Raw genomic sequence first — 25,643 nt, forward strand, 5'->3', positions numbered from 1 at the left:
AAAAAAAAAGTTATGAAGTTTGAAGTAGTTGAATTACCATTCAAACACTAATACTATATGTGGTTTTACACATTATTTTAAGTAGCTAATATTACACTAACATTTTCATGTCTTCAACAGGAATCCTCGAATTTTAATGTAACCTGCATAAGAAGTTTGCAACATTAAGCTATTTCTGGTGAGAACATGCATTCTCAAATGATTCAGCACGTTTTGTTTGTAAGGGACCGTGAAAATGGCAAGAAAACAAATTATACAGATTTGTACGGAAGCCAAAAAATGCTGAAATCAGAAAATACACATACACAGCAGTGTCCAAGTACAACTTGACAAGGACACTTTCTTCCAGCTTATGGCAAATGGTAAACGAGTGGCTTCAGATCGAGCAAAACTGTTCTTTATTGCCCTCCATTTGCATTCTCACTTCCGATGCCATAAAACGTTTCAAATATTTAGTGTTTTGAACACAGTGAGAACAGGGAACTTGTGGGTGAACAAGAGCAGAGCTGTGAGTTCAGTCACTCCAAAACCATTCCAATATGCTTTTATCTCCTTCTTTAACACAACAGGGGAAATACATACAACCAACTGCATTTTGAAATAGAAAAGGGAAGCAAGTATATGAATTTCCTCATGTAAAGAGCAATTCTGCCTCCATCAAGCTAGATTAATTACATTTAATTAACATCAGTACGATGTCCTCTCGGACTTCAAAAGAACAACCCAGCAGCTTAACACTGAAGCATTTCTGAGTTTTGCTGCGCCTAACTTCCCACCCTGGCGCTCCCCAAGGTGGCTGTATACATCTCAGGAAGGATTTTGCAGCATTTTGCCCCTGCGGCCATTCATAAAAGCGGTGTCAATTTGAAGGAAAAGAATCATTCACAAAAAGATTAGAAGCAGCCAGCTTCCCGTGATGCTCTTTCCCATTCAGGGGAAGTCGCAGCTCCCAGGATTCTGCCGTCCATTCATGCAGAATCATGAATCCACCGAACTCGCTGGGCTCTGGCTGCCTCCCTTCCCCCGCCAGTATCCCTCCTGGCAGATGAAATTATTTCTCCTCCTTTCCCTCTCCCCACCCCTCAACCCCTTCATCTCTCGTGAACAGCTGCATTGTTTAAAAATCCCCCGAGAGATGTTGCTATGTGGAATGACGACGTAAATAGCATTAAGCCCCTACTGCAGCAGCAGTCTTGTGATCGCGTCAGAAGAAAATCAAGTTCAACATTTGGGGGGGGGGGGGATGTTCTATTTTTGGACACAGCTGTTCTAATATTTAACATACACATTCGAATTCTTACAGGACACTGAATTAAAGGCAACGTTGTAGGCACATCAAATATGTGCAAGGGGACTGGGCGGGCGAAACCGAAGGAGAACACTTCCACACACATGCCGTTTTTAACTGTTTTACTGTATCTGCAGCTGTCTTCACAGCCGTTCAGATGCTTCATGAAATGCAAGTTGTTTAAAGGACCCAAACACCATCCTCACAAATTTGCTCAGTTGTTCCTGGCCCTTCTAAGCTAAACACTCTTCATTAGGATTGTTACCGATTTATCCTCTATGCTTTTTGAAATCACTACAGAGATGCTGAGAGGAAGAGTTAAGAAAAAAATAAGACCTAATGCTATAAATAGAAAAAAAGAAAAAGCCCTCACACCGCTGCACGTATACGATCGCTTCTCCAAGCCTTCAGAAAATTAGCCACTGCATTCAAGGTAGCTGCGCAATACCCCTACAAAAACACGCAGCACCCTTTGTGGGCTGATGGCAGGTAGCAGAACGTATAAAGCATACGAAAAGCAAAAGATTGCCTACTGGTATGGCCAGAGGACAGAGTCTTTGTGCAGCTGCTTGCTCGCTCCAGACACTCCAGATTTTCCTGCCCCAGCAGCAGACTCCATGCACTGACCCAGCTCTACCTCCCTGTTTCACGTAGCAGCCAGAGTCCCCACACTCAGCCCCAGAACCTGAAATAGGTGGCAAAACCCACTTGCTTGGAGAAAAGAGTAGCAGACACATCTGGTAAAATGGTTGTGTGTCAAGTAACGATGCAGACAGCATTAAGTCACTGCTGCGTATGCTTGTGCTAGTAGTCAGAGCACAAGGTGCAGAGCAGAACAGGTGTGCTCTGCTCTGTAGGAACACCAGAAAAGGGAGTTTCCCCAATCTTAACAGTTAAGATGCCTTCAAAGAGATGGGCTAGAGAAGACAGTAGCACATATCCTTGTTTTATCTGCCAGAAAGACTGAAATGAAGTGCAACAGAGGAAGAAGCAAGAAGGCTACATCCTAATCCAGGATAACTAGCAGTGACTGGACTCTTCTCCACCCAGGAAGAGAAAACCTCAACTCCCTCACAGAGCTTCCAGCTCAAAGACCCTGAGGTTCTCAGGGGCCACAGGGAAGGAAAGGACAAACCATTTTTTGCAGTCAGCAACCAGAACATCTGAAGCAGCTGATATTATGTGGCCGTGTATCCAGCGTTCTTGCTGGTATACTGACAAGCGAATCTGGTGTTTCGCCTTTGGGACTGGTGCTTCAAATGCTTCTTAGCACAGGACTGAGTACACTCGCACTTGGAAAAGAAATGATGTGCTATGCTATTAGTTCAGATCGCATAGTCTTCATAAACTCCTGATTTTAGACAATGTTGTGTAAAAAAATTAAAGATCATGGAAGTTCTGGAGAGCAAAAAAAAGTACTGGAAAGTGGCTGGGAGGTAACATTTTAAAGTTTATTTTTTTGGAAACAAGTAGCTGAAAGCAGCAGCCCTCCCTTAGCTGACATCTTGGCGGACAAGCTACAAAAAACACTAAGGAAATGAAGTTTTCACACCCAAATAAACTGCACTTGAAAGAATGTTCGCCCAGAGGAGTAGCCTTGTGTGCCTCACTGCAAATGCAGACAGACCTCAGCCTGGTGCTCAGGAGAAGCAGCGCTGTTTACATGACACAGGCAGCATCAGTGTTAATGGGGTCTGTGGTCAAAAACCCTGCAGGAACAGGAAAACTAGAAGATTGTCCATAAAGAAAAATAATAGTAATAATGTTAAAAGCATTTGGCTACAGCAGCATGATTTATGCTGCATATTTTGAAACAAATCCAGGCAACTTTGCAACAGGGAGGTTCAGGATCAAGCATCTGATGTCCACACTAAGGAGGTATTGGGAACAGTGATTGCAAGCTCAGGGTTGCATTTAAAAACTCTTGCTAGAACAGGAAAATCTCAGCTGTTTACATTCAGTCTGATAGAAACATCACTGCCACAGCAACGTGGTAAAGAAACTGCTTGCAAAAACATACCAGGAGTTTCACTTGGTCCGTAGCTTCAGGGTGGCCGGAGATGCAAGCAAAGCAGTGGCAGGAGACAAAAAACATCCCTCCACTCGTCAGCACACAGGAAAGAAGTTTGGTCAAGTAAAAGGAAGGTGATTCAACTACCGTTCACAAATGAAAACCTCATATTTCCAGTATCGCAGCAGTGGCAAGACTCACACTAATCCAGTATCCAAGCCTCTAGAAGCAGAGTTTGTAATCTTGCAATACCTTCTAAAGAAGTACAGAGATGAAGTCAAAACACGAAAACCTCCTGCATGTTTAGTACTGCATCTATGCACAGCAGACATGAAGAAGAATTTAAGACTATAGAGTGGCTGCAGATAGCTCTACAATTTATTTATTTATTAAGGCAGAGGCATTTCTTTCAGGAATGTATCCACTTCGGGCCTTTCAGAGTTCACAGAAGTAGCATACTGAATGCCATGGACACGTGGAATCTGTTTTCCAGGACCATCAAATAACTTCCAGACTGGTGAGAGCAGGTTGTTGCTACACACTGATGTTATTCCCCAGATAGAAGCACCCTAAAATCAGCCAGGTATAACAAGACCTAGTTTTGTCTGGTCATTTTGTAGGAACTTAAGATTGCAAGGTATGAGCTTTGCCTTACAGAAGAATGGTGACCTACTGCTAATTAAGGTTTTAAGTTTCTCAGTATCTTGGACTTCATTGAGTAAGATATTTAAAGTGGGATACAAAATATAGACACAGTGAAATACAGAATAACCAGAGGCACCTGGGGACACCTATTTGAAGAAAAAAAAAAGCAGAAACCTTGGAGAACCTGCAACAGCCTTCAGAAAAAGATCACAGTAGTGCAGATGGAAAAAGGGTGATTAGAGCAAAGTCCCTGGAACTACCTGTGTTTTATTTGTTTGAATTACCAAGTCCACTGACATACTGAATACCTAAACCACTGGCCTTCCAGAAGAGATGCGATGCCCTATTTGTGCAGCTGTATCAGCCCTTGTCCCAGAGGACAGATCACACTTGTCTCTTCGGTGAAAAGTGGAAGAGGAAACAAGACCAGAGCCTGCAGAGCAGCTCCAAAGACAGGGAAGAGTCACTGCTGACCCTAATTCAGAGGGATGCTGCACAACGGAGACACAATGGAAGAGAACGTGGGTGTTCAGAAGGGCAGCAGATACACGGCAACAGGTAGGTATCCAAATGGAAACCCCTCCATAAGTTATGGATATTCTTATAAAACTCTGAAACAGTGTACTGGTGACCAACAGAATAATAAACAGTTGAAATATACCTAAAAGAGAGCTCTGTTTGCACCTGTTTTGCACAGAAGTCTCCACGTAGGAACACCATACTGCATCAGTTTCTGTATAGCAGCACGAGATGCCTACCTACGATTTAACAGAACTTCTTGTGTTAAAACACACCCTTCAAAGCATGTGCATATACACATTTGGTCAAGCACTGAAGGATAGGGCCAGATTCCTTTCATTCTACTGCACAAGCAACACTGCCAGGGAATTCCTTATATACTGTACTAATTGCACAATGTACTTTAAAAAGTGAATACTTAATCTAATCACATCCAAGCATAGAACAGAAAAAATGTCAGACCTTATTTATAATGTTAAAATGGTTATACAGCTTTAAGTTTCAGTACACACACACAAATCAATTCCTCACTTCTCAGCTTTAAATGAGACAGAAAATGGATTTTAAAGCCAAAGTCCACGAACCCTTCTGCCATATGGAACGTTTAAGTTTCTATAATGTGCCTGAACAGCGCTGTTACTACAAAATATAGGAAGAAAACGTGCTTTATTAACACTTGCCTCTATTTGCTCCCCTGAATCCCGTCACATCAAAATACATCATTTCAAAGATACACTTATCAAGTCAGAAGAACATTCTTAGCAACACACAGGATCAATCAATAAGCCCATTCACCCAAATATTATGCTCAATATTGTAAGCTTTCCTAAATCAAGCCTGCCCCAATTACACAGCTAACTAAAAATACAGCATCAAGCAGCCTGCGAGAACAGCTGCACACACGAACAGCCAGGGGGGCCGCACAGCCAAGCGAGGCCAGCGCTTCCAAACGTCAACGTTATTTCCGCAGGAAAAACCAGCACAGCTTTGCTGCTCGCCGCGCACCCCTCCTCGCTCCGAAACGGGTCTGCAGGTAAGGCATGGAGGTTGCACCCACGGACACAGAGCGTGACTGCCCTTGCACGGGTCAGGAGTGCTGCCCACCCACACGTCTCACCGTGACGGCGTGTAGTTGTCCTCGCTGCTGCCTTACAGTACCCACTAGGGCTGAAGTTTCACAAAGAATTTGCTAGGGTGCAGTCGCAGACTGGTGCAGAGGTAAGCGCAGGGAGAGGTAGGGGAAGATCAACGTTACGCGACAGACGGCACAAATTCAGTTCCTTCCCTCCTGTTTCCCTGCTGCTACTTTCAACTGCCCCTCCAAGACTTTTTTTTTTTTTTTTGATCTTCATTGGTGGTACTGGGTTTTATACGGCACGGAGAAAACTATTTTTAGTTCACTAAAGGAATGGCGTTCCATTTTAGGAACGGCACACAGCCTATTTTGAATACTTCCTATAATAATTGCTAAGGTATGATTGTGACAACGTATATGCATGATGTATATAAAGCTGATTTTTTTAAAAACACTTCTGCAAATAAAAATCTACTTTCTTCAGCCCTTACCATTAAAAGCAACAGTAATGATGACCTCCCTCCCCTTTTTTAACTCCTCAGATTCAAATTAAACAGACTGAACTCCAGAATGACCAGAAGAATTATTTAGTATGCTATTTAGAAGATTATTTAGAAGAATTTAAGAGTCACTTACAGAGACAGAAAGGTATCATACTAGGGATTAACAAAAAAAATGCTTTTACTCTCAAGACAATTTCAGGACATTTAAGTCAGTCACTCCGCATGAATTAAAGCCAACAGCTTCTCAGTTATTCAGTATTATTTGTTAAGTCCCTGATAGTTTCACCTGGATTTGGCATCCAGAGAAGAAAGTGCAGTCAAAAGCCTGGCACTTAAAAGCACAGACTTCAGGGTTTTCCAAAGCATTAGTTGCAAGAGAAAATACATTGTTAATTAGTCCAGTAATTGCATAAAATACATAAAATAGCATAGCACACAGTTCAGCACTGGAAGCATTGCACATGTTGGCTGCAAAACCTGTTTAGCATACTTGTATCCATTAGTCACACTATTTTATCTATTTTTTATAATCTTTTTCTTTTTTCCTGAAGAATCTGTAGTGAAAAACAGATCAGCTGAGTCTCCTTTCTCTGTGTAGAACTAGTAACTGTCATTATTTTCCTTGCCACAACATGCTCCTGAAAAACACAGAAGTGGCTATCAGCATTTCTTTAGCTGTGAAGTCTGTTGTGGATTTTCACAGCTTTGACAGGCAGAAAGGACTTGCTGTAATGGAATTCAACTTGCTACAGAAGTCACCTGTGTAGTGAAGTTGTAGAAGGAAGACAGCACTGTGTGGATCATCCAGTCCTCTCCTTGTGCCAGAGAGAGACTGGTCTAGAGCCTCTAGAGCCTCTTAGAAGTCCTGATTTTAAATCTCTCAGACAATAGGATTTCCACCCCTTGCCTTAAAACAGATTTGCAATGCAGACTTTCACTCAATGAAAACAATCCAGTATTCATTTTCCATGTAATACTAAGTTTACTTTGTTGCTGAAAGTGATAAGCAATATATCGCAGCTTTTGTGTTAACAAGAAGAGCTCTCATTTTTGGCATCCACGAAAGCATGTTACAAATAGTTGGGTTTCTCTGTGCTATTTTTTTGTTTGTTTTTAAGCAGAGTCATTAAGTTTCTGTGCATTAAAGAAAATGCAAGCTCTTCCCCACTCCGCTATTGCCAAGCAGAGGCAGCAGAGACCCTGAATGCCTGTGGGGATAACTAATTCCTCCTGCTTCTTTAGTCAGGATTTCAAAACTCCTGAGCAAGTCAGCTGCCCTATCAATTTAATTACCTAGCAGCTAAAATATTATGGCTCAAGACACCAACAGGACAGTTATTCCTGAATCTGTAGACACAAAATACACAGTATTTAAGGTGTGGAAGAGGCTACTTCGGCTGTAATTTATAGTCAGCAAAGGAAATGCAAAGCACCTAATTCACATTTAAATAATCTTTACACATTTTCTTCTCCTGGAATGTGTGTGTTCACAAGCAATCAACACAACAAACACTGCACAAAAACAGTCTCACTGCTCTCACAGCCAGCACGCTTCCAGTTCTTCTGTCTGCAAGAGAAGACCTCGGTCTTGCCATGTGTGAAGAAAAAACAATGATTTGCAAGAATTTTACTAGTCACCTGCAGAATGTTTTACTCTTGGCTCTTCCTACCTTATTGCTGCCTCAAAATTCCCCCAAAGGGTGGACTTGTTCCAGGACTGCATTCTGCAGTTTGCTGGACACCTGTCAAATATTTCTCTTCAAAGATTCTGGTCATTTTTATTTTTTTTTTTTAAACACAAATCTGGGCAAAATTTCACTGAGAAAATATATCAGAAACAGATAAAAAAAGAGGGACTGGGGGAAAAAAACACAGAAGTAGGACTTTTAAAAAAAATTAAAAATAAGCTCCTTACACAATCACTCTTTTACATGTCATGTTGATAGTGTTCAGGGTTCCTCATTTCATTTACTGAAAAATTAATAAAAATTTGTGAATCCTCCTTCAGCTCTCTACAGTGTCTAACAGCTGCTCGTCGAGTAAGTGGCTGGCACGATTCAAGACAAACCCATGGGAAATGACCTTCACTTCAAGGGAAACTTGTTTCCAAGTGAAGACCAAGAGCTCGTTTTGAATCCAAGATCCTTATGGTATAGCATGTGAAATGTGACTTCAGTGCACCAAGACAAGTTCAAAATATTTGAAGCCATTTTGTCAAGACCAAGAAATACAGGAGGATACAGAGAACGTCAAGCCGAAGCTAGCTCAGATGATGGAAGGCTGCAAACATTAATTTACCTTGAAGTAGATCACAAAAGGTCAAAATAACTGCCAGACAGTGTTAGTCTTCAAGTTAAGCTCAGGAAAGCGAACCTTGTCAATCCTATGCAAGGAAAGTTAAGAAGATGATGTCCCCTTCCTCATCGAGCATGTCTGCTCTGCAGCCTCCTCTATTAAATTCAAATACTTATCCTTGCCTCTCAGAGCTGGTGGGAAGGATTTACCAGGGCAGGAGGGAGGAGATGCCAGTGACAGGTCAGAGAACACGTGGCAAAGCACTCCAAGGTAGACACAGCTGAGCTACAGCCTGGGAAAACTTGTGCAGAGGACAGCTTTGCCGGAGCAGGTCGTTGGCCATTTGTATCAGTAGATCACAGCAACACTTCAGGCACGAGCAAAGTTATCAGCATCAGACCCGCTTCAGAATGCCATCCACAACTTTGTTATCAAGAAAGCTGGGAAAAAAAAGCAGTAAGACCCATCTGCCTCGGAAACAGAAGGAATGTTTCTGGTTTTGGCACCACACCCCACTCCTTCCTTGTGCTTACTAGCAATCGCACCAGAGCAGTGTGAGCATGATAGGTCCCAATTCTAAACAGGAAAGCCACCGGCTTATGATGCAGTTGAAGTCTCTGGATTACAGAGTAGTTCAAGATGAATCTACCATGACCAAGCAACTTCCAGAACACTACACAATGAGCTAAGGAAACAGAAGTAAATAGTCAGCTAGCACAGCTTTTACAAAACGTAACAATCAAAATCTAAAAATCAGTGACTTAAGGTACAAAACCATCAAAGTTTTGGACAGCAATTCTTAAGCAGCATTAAAGACTGGAAAACAATGACTTGCCTTTTCTTGTCTCCTCACAGGTCACTCACAACTCTACCACCTGTCCTGTGAAGCCATAAGCTAAGAACGTGTACAAATACCAAATTCCTCTTTTGGCAATTTCCCTACTGGCAAGCTCTCTTTACAGCACATTCCCTGCTTAAGTGTTTAACATCATAATACAACAGACACCTTAAAAAAAGGTTGTGGAACATTGATGTATTATGAACTAAACTAGATCAAGAATTTTGCAGAGTGAACCTAGTAAGTCAGTGTTCCTATAAGGATATTTTAATTAAAGAAAAACCTATCCAACTTCATGCATATGCAGACCGCAATCACTTAAAATGAAATTCAAAATCTTTTCTTCGTTCTGTGGCCTAAGTCCTATCACTGACAGGACACAAAGGAGAATTTCCTTTTTGTGTCAAATCCTACAGCACCTAAGCATTCTGCAAACAAACTCAGCTTTACAACGTGCTTGTAGGAGACTTTCCAGCGTGCCTGAAATCTTGAAGCACTCACACTTCATCCACTAACTTTCATTGATCAAATTGAGCTACAAGTTCAGGACAGTTGGCTTTCTTGTTACACCAGTACAGCCAGTTTAATGTGCACATGCAGACGCACACACACCAAAAAAAAAATCTAATTCAGGTCAGCTGGCATTTACCATTCATGAAGTCCCATCAGCACTTCTCTTACAACAGTGCTTATGCAACTTGTGCTTTGTACACAGATATAACTCCTAATGTAAGTACATTCAAAGAGCAAAAGAAAGGATTCTTCTGAAAAGAATGAATGTACCTGATCCTCAGAAACCTTCTCATTATTTGTGGCAGAGGGCATCTAACCTGTTGCTAGTATCAGCAGGACTCTGGTCAGTGAAAATGACAAAGGAACAGAAAACATGCATGGCTCACACAACTCAAAGAACTGGAATTATTCAGAGTTAAACAGCCATTCTGCTTTCAAGTGATTAAGGGTCATTACTTGAAACGATCAAGCTCGGCTCTGTTTGAAGAACAACTGCAGGACCAGCATGAAGAAGTATAAATCTACCTTAGGAGTCTGCAAGGGAAGCAGTCAGATAGTTAAAGCATTAGCTCTTAACAAAATAATACGAAAAACACACTTTCCCACCTTATATATGACAACATCTGAACAGACTGCAGAGATCACAGGAGCCTGAAGACAAGAAAACTTTGTCCAGCTAAAGCCTATCAGGACCTGAAAGCACGATTCAGACATGTTTGATTATGCAGACTATCCTAATCCTTTAGCATGTGCTACAAGGAACAAGGTATACATTTCACTAGCTCGGTGTTGTCAAAAGAATGTTCTGAAAACCCAATATGAGTCATCTCATTTCAGAATGGTTTAGGAAAGAAAGCAGAAAAATGTTTGGGTGAGGCCTAACGGTAATTATGTATTACAGGCTGCTCTGCAAAGGTAGATGTACTTATTTTTTAGAATCTGAAAAACTCTCCTAGCAGCCATCATTTCAGAGCTGGAAGCTCAAAGCAGTAGATTTATCTGTCTTGTCAGCATCATGCTTAAGTCCCAAGGAGGAAGAGATTTCCAGACTGGTACAGAAAGGGTTATGACCGCTTTCAGGAGGCTTGTTATTTCACGCTAAAAACCATTTGATTCCAGAACAAGATATTTGTAGATACTTTTATCAATTACATTTTTTTAGCAAGACACCTCTATACAGCGTAGTAAAAAATGTGACTGCATATGCCTACATACGCAAACTACTATCCAGCTACTGCAGTCAGTCACCAAAAAGACTGTAGTTGCAGCTTACTTAGGTATTTGCAGTAAGCTTCGGTACTCACACAGGTTACCCGAGCAGTGATACCTCTACTCTCACATTTCCCCTGTGACTGTATTGACTAGAGTATCACAGGTATGGTCAGTCACTGCAGCGACATCCTGAAACGCAGGATGCTAATGAACAGGGACAATTACTTCCAAACTAGCAGAAGGTAGGACCTGATGCCATCTGCACTCTAAGGATGCTCTCTACCATAGATATACACACAAAGACTTTTCTGTCAAGGAAACAGTTTCATCCTACAATGGACATTACAGGTACATATATTTAAACCCATCCAGAGAACTGTATGCCCTCTGTTTTTCAGCAAACTAGTAAAATAGTCATTAAACAAGCTGAAGCCCTTGAGTGACTTAGTCATCATCACATTCACTACGCAACCCATTACAACTTAGTAGAGGAGAGTTTGTTGAGGTTACTTCTAGATTATACTTTATAGTAAAGCAGTGCCACCTGCAAATTTAATAAACATTTTAACTGTATTATTTTGGCTTGAGTCTGTTATGTCCTTGGAAAGACAGCTCTTACACTTACCTGTATTATGTACACAAACCATTTAGGAAAGCAGGAAAAAACAAGGGAGGGTAACAGAAGCAGGATCTTAAAGGTTTTGGTACCCAACATCATTATACTGAGAGATGTGCTTTATAGTATATGACTCCCACTCCTACTTATCAAAAACCTCTACACGCAAGACTACATTTCTCACTTTATCTTGACATACTCTGCATAAACTAATAGCTTTACATTAAATCTGCCTTAATAAAAGATGTAGATTACAATATGAATTCTTGTGCATTATGGCTATACTTTGGCTTGGTTGGAAAAACATTTGTCAGCAAGAAACATGACGAGCCTAACTGACCCTGTACAAATAGTGATTTTACATTTGTGACTGGAATACTTAAGTTACTGGGTGGGTTTTTTTGTATGCTTTTTTTTTTTTTTTTTACACAATCATTTACTACATGCTTACTGAAGAAACAATCCCTAGTACAGGTTCTTCAGCACACTTGCTCATTCCCCATATTCTAATGACTACGCACACTTGAGCCCAATTGAGCTCACAGCTCTTAAAAGTGATCTTTGAGTAGTTTACCCAAACCAAAATGAAAATGGAAGGGAAGTGAGGGGAAGATGACCACCCCCACCCACCCACCATAAATGTGCCTACTTGGTAATACAATGAGAATCATAAGGAACATGTATTCAATGACTGAGTTACAAAGAAACCACCTTTGTGGTTGAAGCCCATGAAATCAAATTTGCTTCAAACTGCATATTCAGGTGAGGTAATGGCTATATGTTTCTCTCTTCGTTATGATTTTAGACACCTACTATGGCAATAGGTGGTATTTTTGTCTGACCTGGCAGGCTGTTCTTTCGCAAGACTAACAGTCTTGGAAGTACGTACTCCAGAATTAAACTCTACTGTTCTCAGAAGTTAAATAAGAACACCTGTAAAATTAGTCAGCAAGTTCTTTACTACTTACATCTGTAACATTTGCACTGTGTACAAGAACCTTTTTTTTTTTAATTAGAGCTGTATATATTAGCCTGTAATAAATTCACATGTAGTCGCATTTATTTTATCTATAAGCATGCATGTGACATTTAGAAAAGAAGTTTTCAACTCACTTATTTCACTAGCAACCTGGTCCAGTTTTTCTTTTGACCTGCTGATTAGAGCCACCTTCATTCCACGCTTCGCTAACTGAAACAAAACAAAAACAGGACACATAAGAATGGTCATAAATCGCTTCCAAATTAGTACCTTAATTACAGGAACTGCACGATTTGTCAAACATGGTAACAATATTTGACCAGCGGATTTGAAAAATTACAGTTTCAAATAGAGATATGAAGGAGGAAAAACAGGACAAATACAGGCATGCTACTTCTTGAAATTTCCTTCACACCAAATTTAGCATCTTGTCAGTCATCCCATCCAGGCGTATAAGGCACATTTATACAACAGAAAAGCAACAACAGATATTTTACAGACCCTTCCCCATACTGCTGCAAGTCCAAGCGAAGTTATTTCCTACAATTAAGCTCAAAATGCCCAGTTAAGATATCCATGGTCACTTGAACATCTGTGTGGCAAAATTATCCCAGCACTTGATACTTGTTTCCTTTATCAATTGATTTACGAAGGATTCGGGTTCCACTCTTACTTTGTGCTAATCATAGATATAAAGCTCAATTTACTCACACAGTTCTTTTAGGGAACCCACCCGTGTAAATTAAGCTGTGGCCAGGATATATCCCGGTCATCAAATCAGACCTACCTCTGCATGTTTGTAATAGGATCTAACAACTCAATTTAACAGACTCTGCAGAAAGACAGCTACATATCTGAACCAGCATGGAAAATACTAATCTTTCTATTATAACTGCCCGTTCCAGTAAAAAGTAAAAACAATATATCCTGTTATAGGCACATAGTTTACTGAAACCATTTTTCTTTTTAAAGTCAGCTCTAGACTGCTGCCATGCCATTTGCTTTCTTTCAGCAGTCATAAACTCTGGGTTCACAGGTTACTTAACCAGGTACCTTAACTGTGCACGACACAAAAACAGATCAAGTAAAGCCACGCAATTGCAACTCATTAGCAGAGTCTCAGCAAGTTTGAGAACTTTCACCACAAGAGCAAGCTTGAGAGAAATCGCTGCCACGTTGACACTGAAGGGATGCACTGAGAAGCATATCCTAAGTCTGGAAATGGAAACCAAATTGCAAGAGGAATTATTTAAGTACGGAGCAGATAAAATGACCATGGAAAGAGTCTGTAACTAGGAATGAATAGCACCTAAGAAAACTGATCAATCTTGGAAAAAAGATAGAGTGCTCGCTGGCAAGTTCACCTGCAGCCTGATGCAACTTGACTGGTTCCTGCTGAGTCCCTCCAAATATTCACTGGCAGAGGCAGAGCGAATTGAAACAAAACACACCAGTCCAAAGATCAAGAGATCCTCTGAGATTCCAGTAACTAATCACATTTTTTACATAAGGAATGAGGAAGACCCAGGTGCTTTGTAGATAACCTGCCATTATACTCGGATCTTCAACTGATGGCCCTGGAATCACAAAAAGCCTGAACAAGAGGACAAACTAATCACAAAAACTAATCCAGAGTAGCGTACAATGGGAAGATGCTCCTGTAGCTTAAGGATTAATTGATGCAAGCAAAAGTCACCATTCTAAATTGAGTTGGTGGATGTAGGTGTCTAATTTCCATAAACCCAATGTTAGTAACTACCACATTTTCTACTTCGATAGCAAAATATAGCTGCCGTTAAAACCCTTTCTCTCCAAAATATAAAGGAACGTGATTGACAGCCCTCCAAAGCAGAGTTAAAGCTCTTGTTAGAGCATGTATAGCAAGAGGATCTACAAAAAGCAGTACTAAGGAGATGTAGATGTGCACCGCAGTGTACTCAACTTGATCACAACTGCTAGCTTATCATGAGCATACAAACACATCTAAGATTAGCAAAAGCAAACAGCAGAAATTTAATCAGGAGTACAGCAATAAAGGGGCAATAAACAGCAACTCCTGAGTATATCTTTTTTAAAAAAAAGAAAAAAAAAGAACATGCACTGCTTTGGAACCTTGACTGAGCAAGAATTACCTGGGCAGAGAAGAACACTTACATTTACCAGGCCACTACCTTTCATGAAGGGATGGTCAAGCAATGAAAAGGATATTGGTGCTGAGCAAGGACTAAAGGTTTAAATACTGTAAGAGTGAAAACTATAAAAACAGGTTATTGCTTGGAAAAGAAATAACCAGAGCAGAGTATAAACCAATGAATCCACACAATCTTGTAACGTTCTTCCACTGATAATTGGTGACAACATCAAACCTTTGAAGAGAAGACTCTCACCACGGTTGTATTTCTCACTTAAACTCCTCCAAGAAGAAGTAATCTGCATGATTCTATTCACAGCTGTGAATGCCCAAGCAGCTGTATGCCAGTGGCATTTATAGTAACCTGAAGGGAATTCCTAGTAGAAAGTCAAGCCTCTGCTGGCAGTCTTATGAAGACATCCCTGGAGTTAATTGAAAGATTGAGAATTCTTTTCAGTATTTCGTATTTCTTTTCAGAAGTATTTCGTATTTCACCTGCATCCACTTGACTTCATCAAGGATTCTTCATCCACCTAAACTACCAACGGGTGAAATGTGTTTTATTGTACAGCCCCAGAATGACTACTTGTACCCTTTGGGGTGCTCTGTGCCCACAGCAACTACAGCAAAGAAGCTGAAGCAGTCAGTGTTTCCCAACAGGAACTCATACTTGTGAACAGCTTTCCTGCTAGGAGTACATACACAAGGGTCTGCAAGCAGCACATATTTGTGTTTGAAGGCAGCCTACATCTCAGAGACACCAGCAGAACCTAAAACAAAGCTGCAGTTTCAGTCGCCTGATAACTTAACATACAAGGCCCCACATCAATCTCCTGTGATGCTCAGGGGGCCATCTCCCACATCGGAGGACTTCCTCCCCATAGTTCTAAGCCCTGGGCACAATGACCTGCTTCCACTCAGTCAAGGCAGTTATTTAAGTGTTGCATAATTTGTTACAGTGCCATGTAACTGCGATAATTTGGCATGTATGAGCAGTCAGCTCTGCACAAGAATCAGGTGCTCTTGACATCAGACTTAATTCCCTTTGCAGCCAACTATCCCCATCTTGACCTAGTAGGGCAAGGTGCTACAATCTGCAAAGCATAAAGGAACCTAGGGGAAGGGTGTGCATGTGGCAGGGCACACAGGGATGGAAGGGAAATCTGAAGGGTGAGGACTACCCTTAAAGAGGAATGGTACTTTCCCTGTGAGCGCTGCAGAACAACAAAAAAAAAAATCCAGAAAAGAACCTCTCACAGCTCATCTCCTCACCCTCATAAAAAAAATGAGTACAGACAGGCTCACTTTGATACCAATGCTGGGGCTGAAAGTTATTTTTGCTATGAATTGTTGTAGTCAGCACTATTTGTCACGATGTTCTTCTGGGCTTATAGGCTAAATTGCCCCATACTAACGGGGACTTTCTGTCTTAAGCAATACGTTCCAGTACCATATTTGGAGCCCACATATCCATCAAGAGCAAAACTACAGTAAAAGGGAGAGAAGTAAAACCCAGGCTTCAGAGACTTCATAAACTATAGGGAATAATTGGAACATACTGCAGGCAGATTGAGATGCTGTTTAGTCTATGCCTAGAAATACTAGAAGGAAATCCCAAGGGTTGGGAAAGTTAAAATTATAGTAACTTAAAAACCTAACAGTAAAAACTGAAGGACAAGGTTAGGGCTGAAGACAGAAGTCAAAAATAATGGAAAGGAACAAAAAAGGTATGACTTTTGGCTGGTCACCTGAGGGAGACGATACAAGAGACCTCAATCTCACCACGTATGTATGTTAAGGTAAAGGAATAAGGCCGCTGCTTGATACCTTGCCCAGGATCAAGAACGCCGTTCCAAATGATAGGAATCCTTACCTCTTTTGCGTAGGCTTTTCCAATCCCATCAGTAGCTCCTGTGACCACTAGGAAAGAAAGATGGATATCCATTAGTTGCTTCACAGACAGAACTAAAATGGGTGTTCATTAGTAGGCTATTCAAGTACTCATTCCAGCCAAGAGACACATGGGTCTCTGGAATAGGTGGGCAATTTAAAATTTCACTAAAGCTCTCAGGGAGCTCACACTAGCCTTTCCATATATATGAAAGCAGAGGAAGAGAGAGTTAGGAACCTAATAGTTGTTTCCAGAATCATGCTCAGCACCTCTTCTCATGCCAGGTTTCTGTCCTGATACGCTTCTTCAGAAGCTTTGTGGCTTGACAGATTTCTAGAAAGTCACTTAACTGAAAAAGCTCAGTTATGACTACTAAATCTGCTCTAAACTTAGTTTTAAGTATATAGTAAAATAAAACGCTTCTTAAAGCCTGTGAGAATTCAATAAAACAAACATTTTATAACACGTCTCAAAGCAGAAGGCATCTGCTCAATGACTCCCCAGTAGTTTTCAGACCCCTGCGACCATCGTGCCTACCACCAGTAAGTGTGCCTAACTGATGCAGCCAGTCGCAAGCTGGGCATCCAGAGTTCAAACTTTTCCACTTGTGGGTGGACTGGGATCTGTGTCAAGCCTCACGTCTTTCTAGGATTCCTTACCGCATGCTGAGAATCACTGAGTGACTCAACATGCCATTAGTTTGACAGATTATTCCGGGGCTCTCACCACACCAGTAGCTGATCATCTCAGTGTACTCACTAAACAGCAATTCCTCCACCCAGAACCTGCTCCTCCAACCACCGTTTAAACAAGCACATTCAGCACTTTTTCCCCTCTCTCTCAACTCCTTCTCATCAACTCCTATTTCCACACCTCAGTGTCCTTACCCGTGTAGCTTTCCACCCATTTATCCACCTCTGCTCCCACTCTTCCAGTGGCCACAGAACACGCTGGGTTTTCCTGCTTGTCCCCAGACAGATCAGAACAGCTTGTTTCATCTCCTCTGCTTACCCCTGAACCTAGGCATGCCTCAAATAACGGGGCTTGTTCAATGATTCAGAAAACAGACGTGTCTGCAGGTGACTCGATGCAGGTGCCCCTCATCGGCCTGAGTACTAACCACACGTGAACGTATACATACCTACATTTATCCCTTCCCTGGTTTCCAACTTTAGTCGCAAGATGCCGTAGCTCCGATACGGCAAAGATGCCCACACAAGCACATTCTGCAGGCACAGACTGCTGCAGCTATCGGAGTTGTAGCTGTTGCCTTGTCAGCCCCCACTAATTGCACTGAGAAAGCCCTACGTGCGTCTCACACTGCTTTGCCACTTCCTATCCCACTATAATTAGGCGAGTGCAAGTAAAATCTTTTTGTAGAAACAAATACACATTTAGAAGGGTCCCAGCAATGGTCCAAACAATGGGAAGAGGTAGACCTGGGAGAAAACATCAAGAATACATTCAAGGCACCTGCTTGCCCGCAGCCAGGCTTGTGTCAGTATTGATACCCACTGATCCAGAAGGCAGCACAGCCCTGCAGGATGGTGCCTTCCCCTTAGCTCAAGGACTGCCGGGCTTCAATTTCAGCATTGCTGACCTTAGGTTTCACATGAAGCAATAATCAACTGTGAAAATGCATAAACAAAATAACGAAATAAACAAGAACATAGAGAAAACCTGCAGCAGCACCACTCCCTGCTGGTCTTACAACAATAATTGGACATAATTCAAGTTGACCCAATGTGAAAGACATTCAGCTTCAGTGACTTTCGGAAACGGGTTGCTTCCTCGTTCCCATTAGTGAGGCATCTAAAGAGCAGCCCCTCCACCTAGCACTTGTTGACAGTTTCTCATCCTTCCAACGCAGAACTCATGGACTTAAAAGTTTTGCTCCCAGATAACAAGCTCAGCATTTTTAAATAGCGTTTTGTTTTCTGACATCACTAGTTGGTCAGCCTCTAGCAACTGAGGCTGAGAAAGTGAGAAAGCATGCCCTGTAAGACAGGGACTTAGAAAAGCATCTGTAGCACTTCAAAGGCTTAGTAGAGTGCAAATACCATTTCAATCTCAGATATTTGCCCCAGTTACTCAATCCATTGCTTAAGTAAATTGTAGTAGAATTGGCTGGAGCATAAGACTTGAGCTGGAGATCAGGGTTTTCAACCTGACCTACAGGTAACAGGACATTTAGGATATTTTCTCCCTTTTTAGGCCCTAGCTCATACTGAAAGGACCTATAGTCTAGAGATTACAGTAGCCTACACTTCTAAAGTTCTGTTTTGAAAATTAGTATGATATAGGTAAATGATGAAAAACATTATAAAATCCCACCAGGAAGAAAAAACTCCTGGGCCACGGCCTACATTAAGGCACACCTAGCTGATACACATAATTTTGCTTCTGCTGCAGGTAAAGGCATACACATTACAGCAAAGTTCACAGCCAGTTTTTCCTTAGGAAAACCCTCATCTCACAAGGCGGCACTAACACCATTTTATCGGTGGCTTCTCTTTGAGGGATAACAGTCTCTTGCTCCATGCTCCTGCACCATCTTGAAGGGAAAACACAGTGCGAGGACTGCTTTCCAATGTACCATAACCTAGAGAACGCTTCAAGCCACGCTTCCCTTCCTAAGGCAAGGGAAGCAGCCTAGATCAGCTCTCACCCAGCCTAAGCGAATGATTTTCCCATCAGGGGCTATGCTGGCGTCGAGGTCAGCACTGGAGGACTGTGACGGCAAGCGTGGACAAACAGACCTCCTGCTGCTGGCCAGGAGGGCCCAGTCCAGCCAGCAAGCTGCAGTAACTCCCCATTTACAGGACCCTACCGAGCAGCGTGTTGGGTCAGGAAGGCTGCCCGAAGAGGTACTTTGCGGAGCAGAGAGCAACGCTTACACCTGATGTTCCGAAAGCAAGGAAACGGGAGGAGTGAAGGCAACCAAATTGGACAAATGTCACAGAAGTCAAGGTTCAACTATCTCACATTCCTCCACATTTTGGACTACCTAAAGAGTGAATGCTATGGGGATGGAGAGGGCAATAAGAAGAGGTTTTGTTCATTAGCAAGACACCTAGTTTTCACATTGATGACATAAATCTCTAGCTGCCATTCTGAAACCAAGCGTTGCAGTTTCAACCGCGCTGGCTACGTACAGAACTGCATCAGTTTAACTAAATTTCAATCATCACCCGGATGTGTTGAAGCTAGTTTAACTCCGAGTGTGGAGTAAGCTTTTAAATTTTGTTTCTCCTCCAGACTGCCTTCCAACAAAGAAGTTACAAACTGACTGCAGTTGGCAGAGCTTAAAGAAGGCAAGGCAAGCGGGGTGGGAATAAGTTATTGTCTGTGCAAGAAAGCTGCACCAGCTCCTAAGTGTGACTATACACATTTACTCAGTAGTCAGACTAGCTGCAGGAGCTTCCCACTTCAGCCATCTGTTGTCTCCCAAGGGGAAGCGAGAAGAATGCCCAGGAAGCTTGTGTAGGAGCCGACTGAATTAAAGTTTGTCTGAATGGAAGCTGGGACCAAAGCACTGGCTGATTTTAGGCAAAGGAGTCAACACCCATCTTCCCCCGACTTTTGGGACTGGAAAGGAAATAAGGGAAAATGAGGGAAGGCATCAAGTAACATAAAACACTCTGAAAACAGAGAACGTCATCACTCAATACACCAGCATATTGGCTTGTGTTGGGCTGGACATTCTACCACTGGAAGGTATCACTAGCCAGAGTCCAGTAACTCTGGACACAAGCTGTTTTACAAAATAATTAGACTGCATGTCAAACAGATTCCCAGGCCACAACACACTTTTCTGACTACCACACATGTAAATATGGAGTCAACATGTACAGAACTACAAAATCTTTCTCAGTTCTGAAACACTCACACAAAGACCTGTTCCACGTCAGAGCCTGCACAACCTGTCCCCCGCACAACGCACTGAAAGGGGAAACTCTTGCTCTTCTATACAATGACACTTTCTAAATTGGTTAAGACTGACATAGTCATTACAACGGGTTACAGGCGTGTGCCCGGGATTTATCCTCCAGTCACCGCTTTCACTTTTGCTGTGCATGAACAGTCTTATTTTGCGCACCCCTTCCAACTGACCCTACATTGTTCAGAACGGTAGGCGAGAGGTGGGAAAGCTGGTAAAACACTTGGAATCGCTATTCATGATAGCCACTAGTGTACATCGCACACTGTGGTGACTTATAAGTCACTTAAGTCCATCAAGGCTTTGAATATACCCTTTCTATGGTGTAAGCAGATAGAAAGGAACTTACAACGTAGTACCTAGGTCCCCAGAGAAAGCCATACGGGGTGCCATCTGCTCCCCCCACCAGAGGTTATGCCATACGTAAGGTGTAGCAAGTAGGATTTTCTAATAAGGCAAAAAAAAAAAAAAAAGAGATCTGTTTGTATGCCAGATTCTAGCTGAGGAAAACTTTTCCTGTGCTTCGTTAAAAAAGCCTGTACCAATCATCACTACAAGCTAAGAATTTCTCTAGAATACCAAAGTATCTTCTCCCAACCCCTGAAATTCGGTATTATTAAGAAATATGCAGTGTCCAGCAACAACTAATTTTAAACATGCAATTAAGTAATAACAGTGCAGATTCTAGAGTCAGGCCCGTTTAAGACAGAGGTACCAGACAATCCGGATGTTTCCTGTCTCTAGGATTCACTGAGCCTCAGCCCCTACTCTCATCCTCCTGATGCCACAGCCTCTGGCACTCGAAGCATCGTGGATCTGCAGAACCATCATTCAAGCAGCATTTACTGTCACCTTCTGCAAAACTGGGGGACAGGGAAAACAACACATGCAAGCATCGCACAGAAAAGCAACGAACAGATTTTGTCTAGTATTCAACAGCTTTGTATTTTATGCTGTCAGCTTTGGTGGCAGCCAGAGCATCAGTAGGAAACACATGCAAAGACATGGCTGGTCTCGCTGGAACGTGAACTTAAAATGAATGTGTACAATGAACATGGCAGGTGTATTTCCACTTGTGTCGTATTGACATCAAGCCTCTTATTCCATCAGGACTAATAACTAAAAGATGACTTAAGTTATTGACTCCAGCTCCTTGCCCTTGCAATCAAAAACTATTCATTTAATAGTTGTTATCCACATAAGAGTGAACGAACAATTATTCACTCCCCTGTATCCACACCACTCAAGAAAGAACACCCAACAAATTTATGACCTGTGATCTCTGACCACAGGAAATGCCACAGGAAGAGTATAGAAAAGGTCAGGATCACAGACCTCAGGTCTGTGCAACAGCGGGAAGTTTCCCAATGCATGCTATGGTACAAAGTGCAATGGTCCAGTCAAACCACCAGGCTTGGGAGGAGGAGAAAACCTTTCTAACTTGAACTCCCATGATTTAATCAGTTTCAGCCATGTGAGCAAGATGTGCACTTGGGTTCCCCACGAGGTATCGATGGGGCTTGGAGCACTGCTTGCCATGTTCAGCACACCATCAGAAGGCAGAGGAGAAAGGGCAGAATTTATTCTCTAAAACCTCAGGGTATTTACTGCAGAATTTTACAAGCAACTAATCAAAGTCCTAAAATACAGGATTAAGTACACTGCAGCAAATACAGCACAGAAAGTCTCCAGACCTTTCAATTACCATTAAATACATACTAACGAATCAACTGCACAAGAACTCATATCACCAGTCTATGTTTTTAGTTACATTTAGACCCCCACCACATCATGAAATTGCTTGTATAGATCCATCTCCACTTTAGGACAGTATAGCATCTTTGCCCTGAAGACTGTGCCAGAATTTTGCTTCCTGTACAGTAAAAAGATCACAACTTCCACCTTGAGTTTACTCGAACATCTTTGACCTCTTCCAGTGATCTCTTAAATTTAAGATAAAGATACACAGGAATCCATCACAACCTCCACTACTGGGCTAGTTATCAATGGACACAACTCTCTAAGCCTTAGTGCCATCTAGCCGCTTTGCCTCCTCGTGTTTCACAGCTTTTGGCACATACAACAGCCATGATGCAGTTCACAAGCACTTGCATCACCTCCGATCTGGTAGCAAACCCAAGGTAACCCCTGACAAACAAGGAGCAAAGATCACTGGGCTCAGTGGTCAGTGACACGCCTGCTCTGCGCTAAAAGGGAAGAGCTCTCCTGCTGTTGAGGGCCACAGACCAGGCCTACAAAACACGCTGCATACACAGGCAGTGACTTTAGTTCAGAAGACCAATATGCCCAGTGGTACGTGGCTTCAGGGACTATAAAAAAGTATTTTTTTTCCAGATGGGCTACAAAGGGGTGAATAAGTGAATGCTTCCAGTAGCACCCGCATCCTTCAGAAACCCCATGGCTAAACGTGCGCAGGACGAGGCCCCCCCCACCAGCAGCGCAGGGCATGACCTGTGCTCACATTCTGTCTGCTTGCAACAAGCAGCAGCCGCTGCCTTCCCAAGGAAGAGGTGACCTAGAGAACATCCACCACCTCGTGAGAGGTTTACTGGATAGCCATTGTCTGCTCTTAAAAGGGTGACTCCATCGTGCAGAGGAACAAAAGCAGCACCTGGGAGACCATGGCAGTCTGGTTACCAATTGGAGTGAATATTCGAGGCCTTGAACGAACGTTTTTATCTGCTTCTTATCCAGCCAGGACATCTTAAAACAAAAGCACAGAACGGTGCAGTAAAGCATGAGGCAGGCATGCAGAAATCATCTTGTCTCACGACAGGAGCAAGGAGCAGTGTTGATACGGGGAGAGCGAGCAACGGCAAGCGCAGAGAATCCGACTGCAGCTCTGCAGAGCACTCACGCAGAAACAAGATTAGAGATTCGTGACTCCCCAATTCAAGGTTAGACTACAGTGGAGACAAAGCTTAAAGAGATCAAGCCTGCCTTCAGATACAAACACGTTTTCTACAGCAAAATAAGCTTTTTGAGTTGCCTAATGGAGAAAAAACATGGAATACTTGTATCCAGGCATACTCCTTGCACAATGAAGCTAACAGCTATTATGTGTGCTCTCTACTGGCTTCCTAGAACTACAAATTCATTTAAGTTTGGCCATTTTCCTGTTCTCATTAAAAGAAGTAAGTTTTTAGGTGATCCTTCAAAGTACTGCAGATGCACTCATGCACAGCATTGCCTAGAAGGAGGACTCAAGCTACTAACAGCATTATTCCCCCTAGAAAGATGTGGGTCCTGCAATCTGGGAACAGCTGTTTTCTTCCTGCCAAAAAAGAAAAAAAAAAAATCAAGCTAACAACCCAATCTCAAGGAGGGCAGCTCAGCTACAGCTCCAACCCACTGAGAGGTATTCAAATTTGTTGTCAAAATGGCCACTGCAGAGTAATTCTCCCAGCTACATCTTCTACAGAAGAGCAGCCCCAGTCCTGCAAGACAGGCTGGAGATAGCAGCGAGGTTGTCACATCACTGCACAATCCCCAGCTGCAGCAGATAGCAGCAAAAGGAATAAGCTAGGAAGCTAACGTGGCTTTTTAAAGCAATACAGTTCAGAGAAACTTCCCAGCACAGCTAACCTTAGCAGAGGTTTAAAGTACAATGCATAAATAACTAAAGAGTCGAGATTCTTCTGCTACGAAACACGGAGGCTATATTAAGAATATGACAGCTCCTGGGGAAAACAAAAGCTGGCAAGGGGAGAAGAGACTATCCCTGCTTGGCATCAAGCAGCGCTTCATCTATTACAGATTTATATAAATCACTGGCAATTGACCAATACCGAGCTTCTAGATTATCTCCAGCCAACAAAAGTACTTTAGTCTGCGCTGGTTAAAAATATTCTACTTTTTGTCCTCAGCTTGCTAGGAACAGCTATTTTTAGTAAGAGCCCAATCAACCTTATCAAAATCAAGCATCAAAAATAGACTGGAGAAACACTGGAAGCAAACGCTATTTTTAGCTGCTCTGTCTATTCCCTGCCGTTACCCACCGAGTCCTGACTGCACAGCCCATGCACGAGTGCTTAGTTATTCTAGGCAGATCCTCGTCGTGACCCTTTTTTCCCTGAACACCTGAATGCAGAAAACACTCGATTGATTAAAGATTAATACAGCCGCAAACCGTGACAGCTGCCTTTCGTCTGAGTGCTTTTGGGGAAGGGGAGAATATGGAATGACAGAGAGCTTGCATCAGTATTCCTCCTGGGGATCTATTACATGGAAAGAAAATTGCTATTTCAATTCCCTTTTGTTGCTAAAAATAGCAGCCCCAATTGATTCAAGCAAACAGGGCACCGGCTTAGCAATGCCAAATTTAGAAACCACTGAAGTCCCAAAGAGTGAACACTAACGCAGTCTAACACATGCCAGCTCATATTTAACAAAGAACAAAGAAGATAAGCATGCCGGCTGCAAGTTAATAAGACGGCAGTAACTCCCTGCATTTTTATGAAATAAAAACAGAAAACTGGGGGCAAAAATAACACTAACTTCACTTCTGCTCCTGGTTTCATTTGCTGAAATAGGAAGCCTCATCAGAAAGACCATCTGCATCTCATCTGAAATCACAGAATTTCTGTGTATTTTTTTCGTGTAAAGGGTTTTTTTTCCTGCACAAAGGAGCTAACGCCTAATGGTCAGGCTCTGAAAAGACAGGCTACAGAAAGAGGTTCAATTCCCAGAACCAAACACTTACTTGGTAACAGCTTGTGTCTAGGAGCTAGGATTGTGGGTAGAAAAATATTCTATAAATATCGCAGCACTGACAAGTTCCCATTTCATCCAGAACTACAGCAAGAAAGGTTTTGGGGCAGCACACTCCTAAGATTTCTTTAGACTTGAGAGCTAGAAGCAATCTAGAAAGCCCAGCAAGCAAGCCGTGCAGAACAGTTCACGAAAGCCGCAGGGAACGTTTACGTGCTACCGGTTCTCATTCCCTCTGTGCTACATCTCCCGGGGCCCCAGGGATTCCTTTCACCCACACTAAACTCCAACCTTTGCCGTAAGGTCTCTTCTCCCGGCTGGCCCCGGGGGCTGTGTGATGGCCGCGGGGTCTGGGGGGGCAGAACTTTCTCCTCCTCCTCCTCTCCCCCGTGCACCGCAGCTCTGGCAGCACCCCGCGCAAAGCTCAGAGCTATGCTGCTCTCCAGGCTCGTGACC

The 25,643-nt window shown here is 42.5% G+C and overlaps 1 protein-coding gene and 1 long non-coding RNA gene across 2 annotated transcripts in view; one reads left to right on the forward strand and one right to left on the reverse strand.

Moving 5' to 3' along the window:
- The window catches only part of HSD17B12 (hydroxysteroid 17-beta dehydrogenase 12), a 76,266-nt gene that overhangs the window by 32,445 nt on the left and 18,178 nt on the right, over positions 1-25,643 (reverse strand). The window contains 2 exon segments of the mRNA XM_083837249.1: positions 12,629-12,704; positions 16,499-16,545. Of these exon segments, the coding sequence (XP_083693375.1) occupies positions 12,629-12,704; positions 16,499-16,545 (123 nt within the window).
- LOC310900028 lies at positions 4-11,472 on the forward strand. The gene is made up of 2 exons (XR_014584792.1): positions 4-5,496; positions 8,050-11,472. It is a non-coding gene; the product is annotated as an uncharacterized lncRNA (long non-coding RNA).

Source organism: Anser anser (genome assembly GCF_964211835.1).
Source record: "Anser anser genome assembly, chromosome: 5".
NCBI lineage: Eukaryota > Metazoa > Chordata > Aves > Anseriformes > Anatidae > Anser > Anser anser.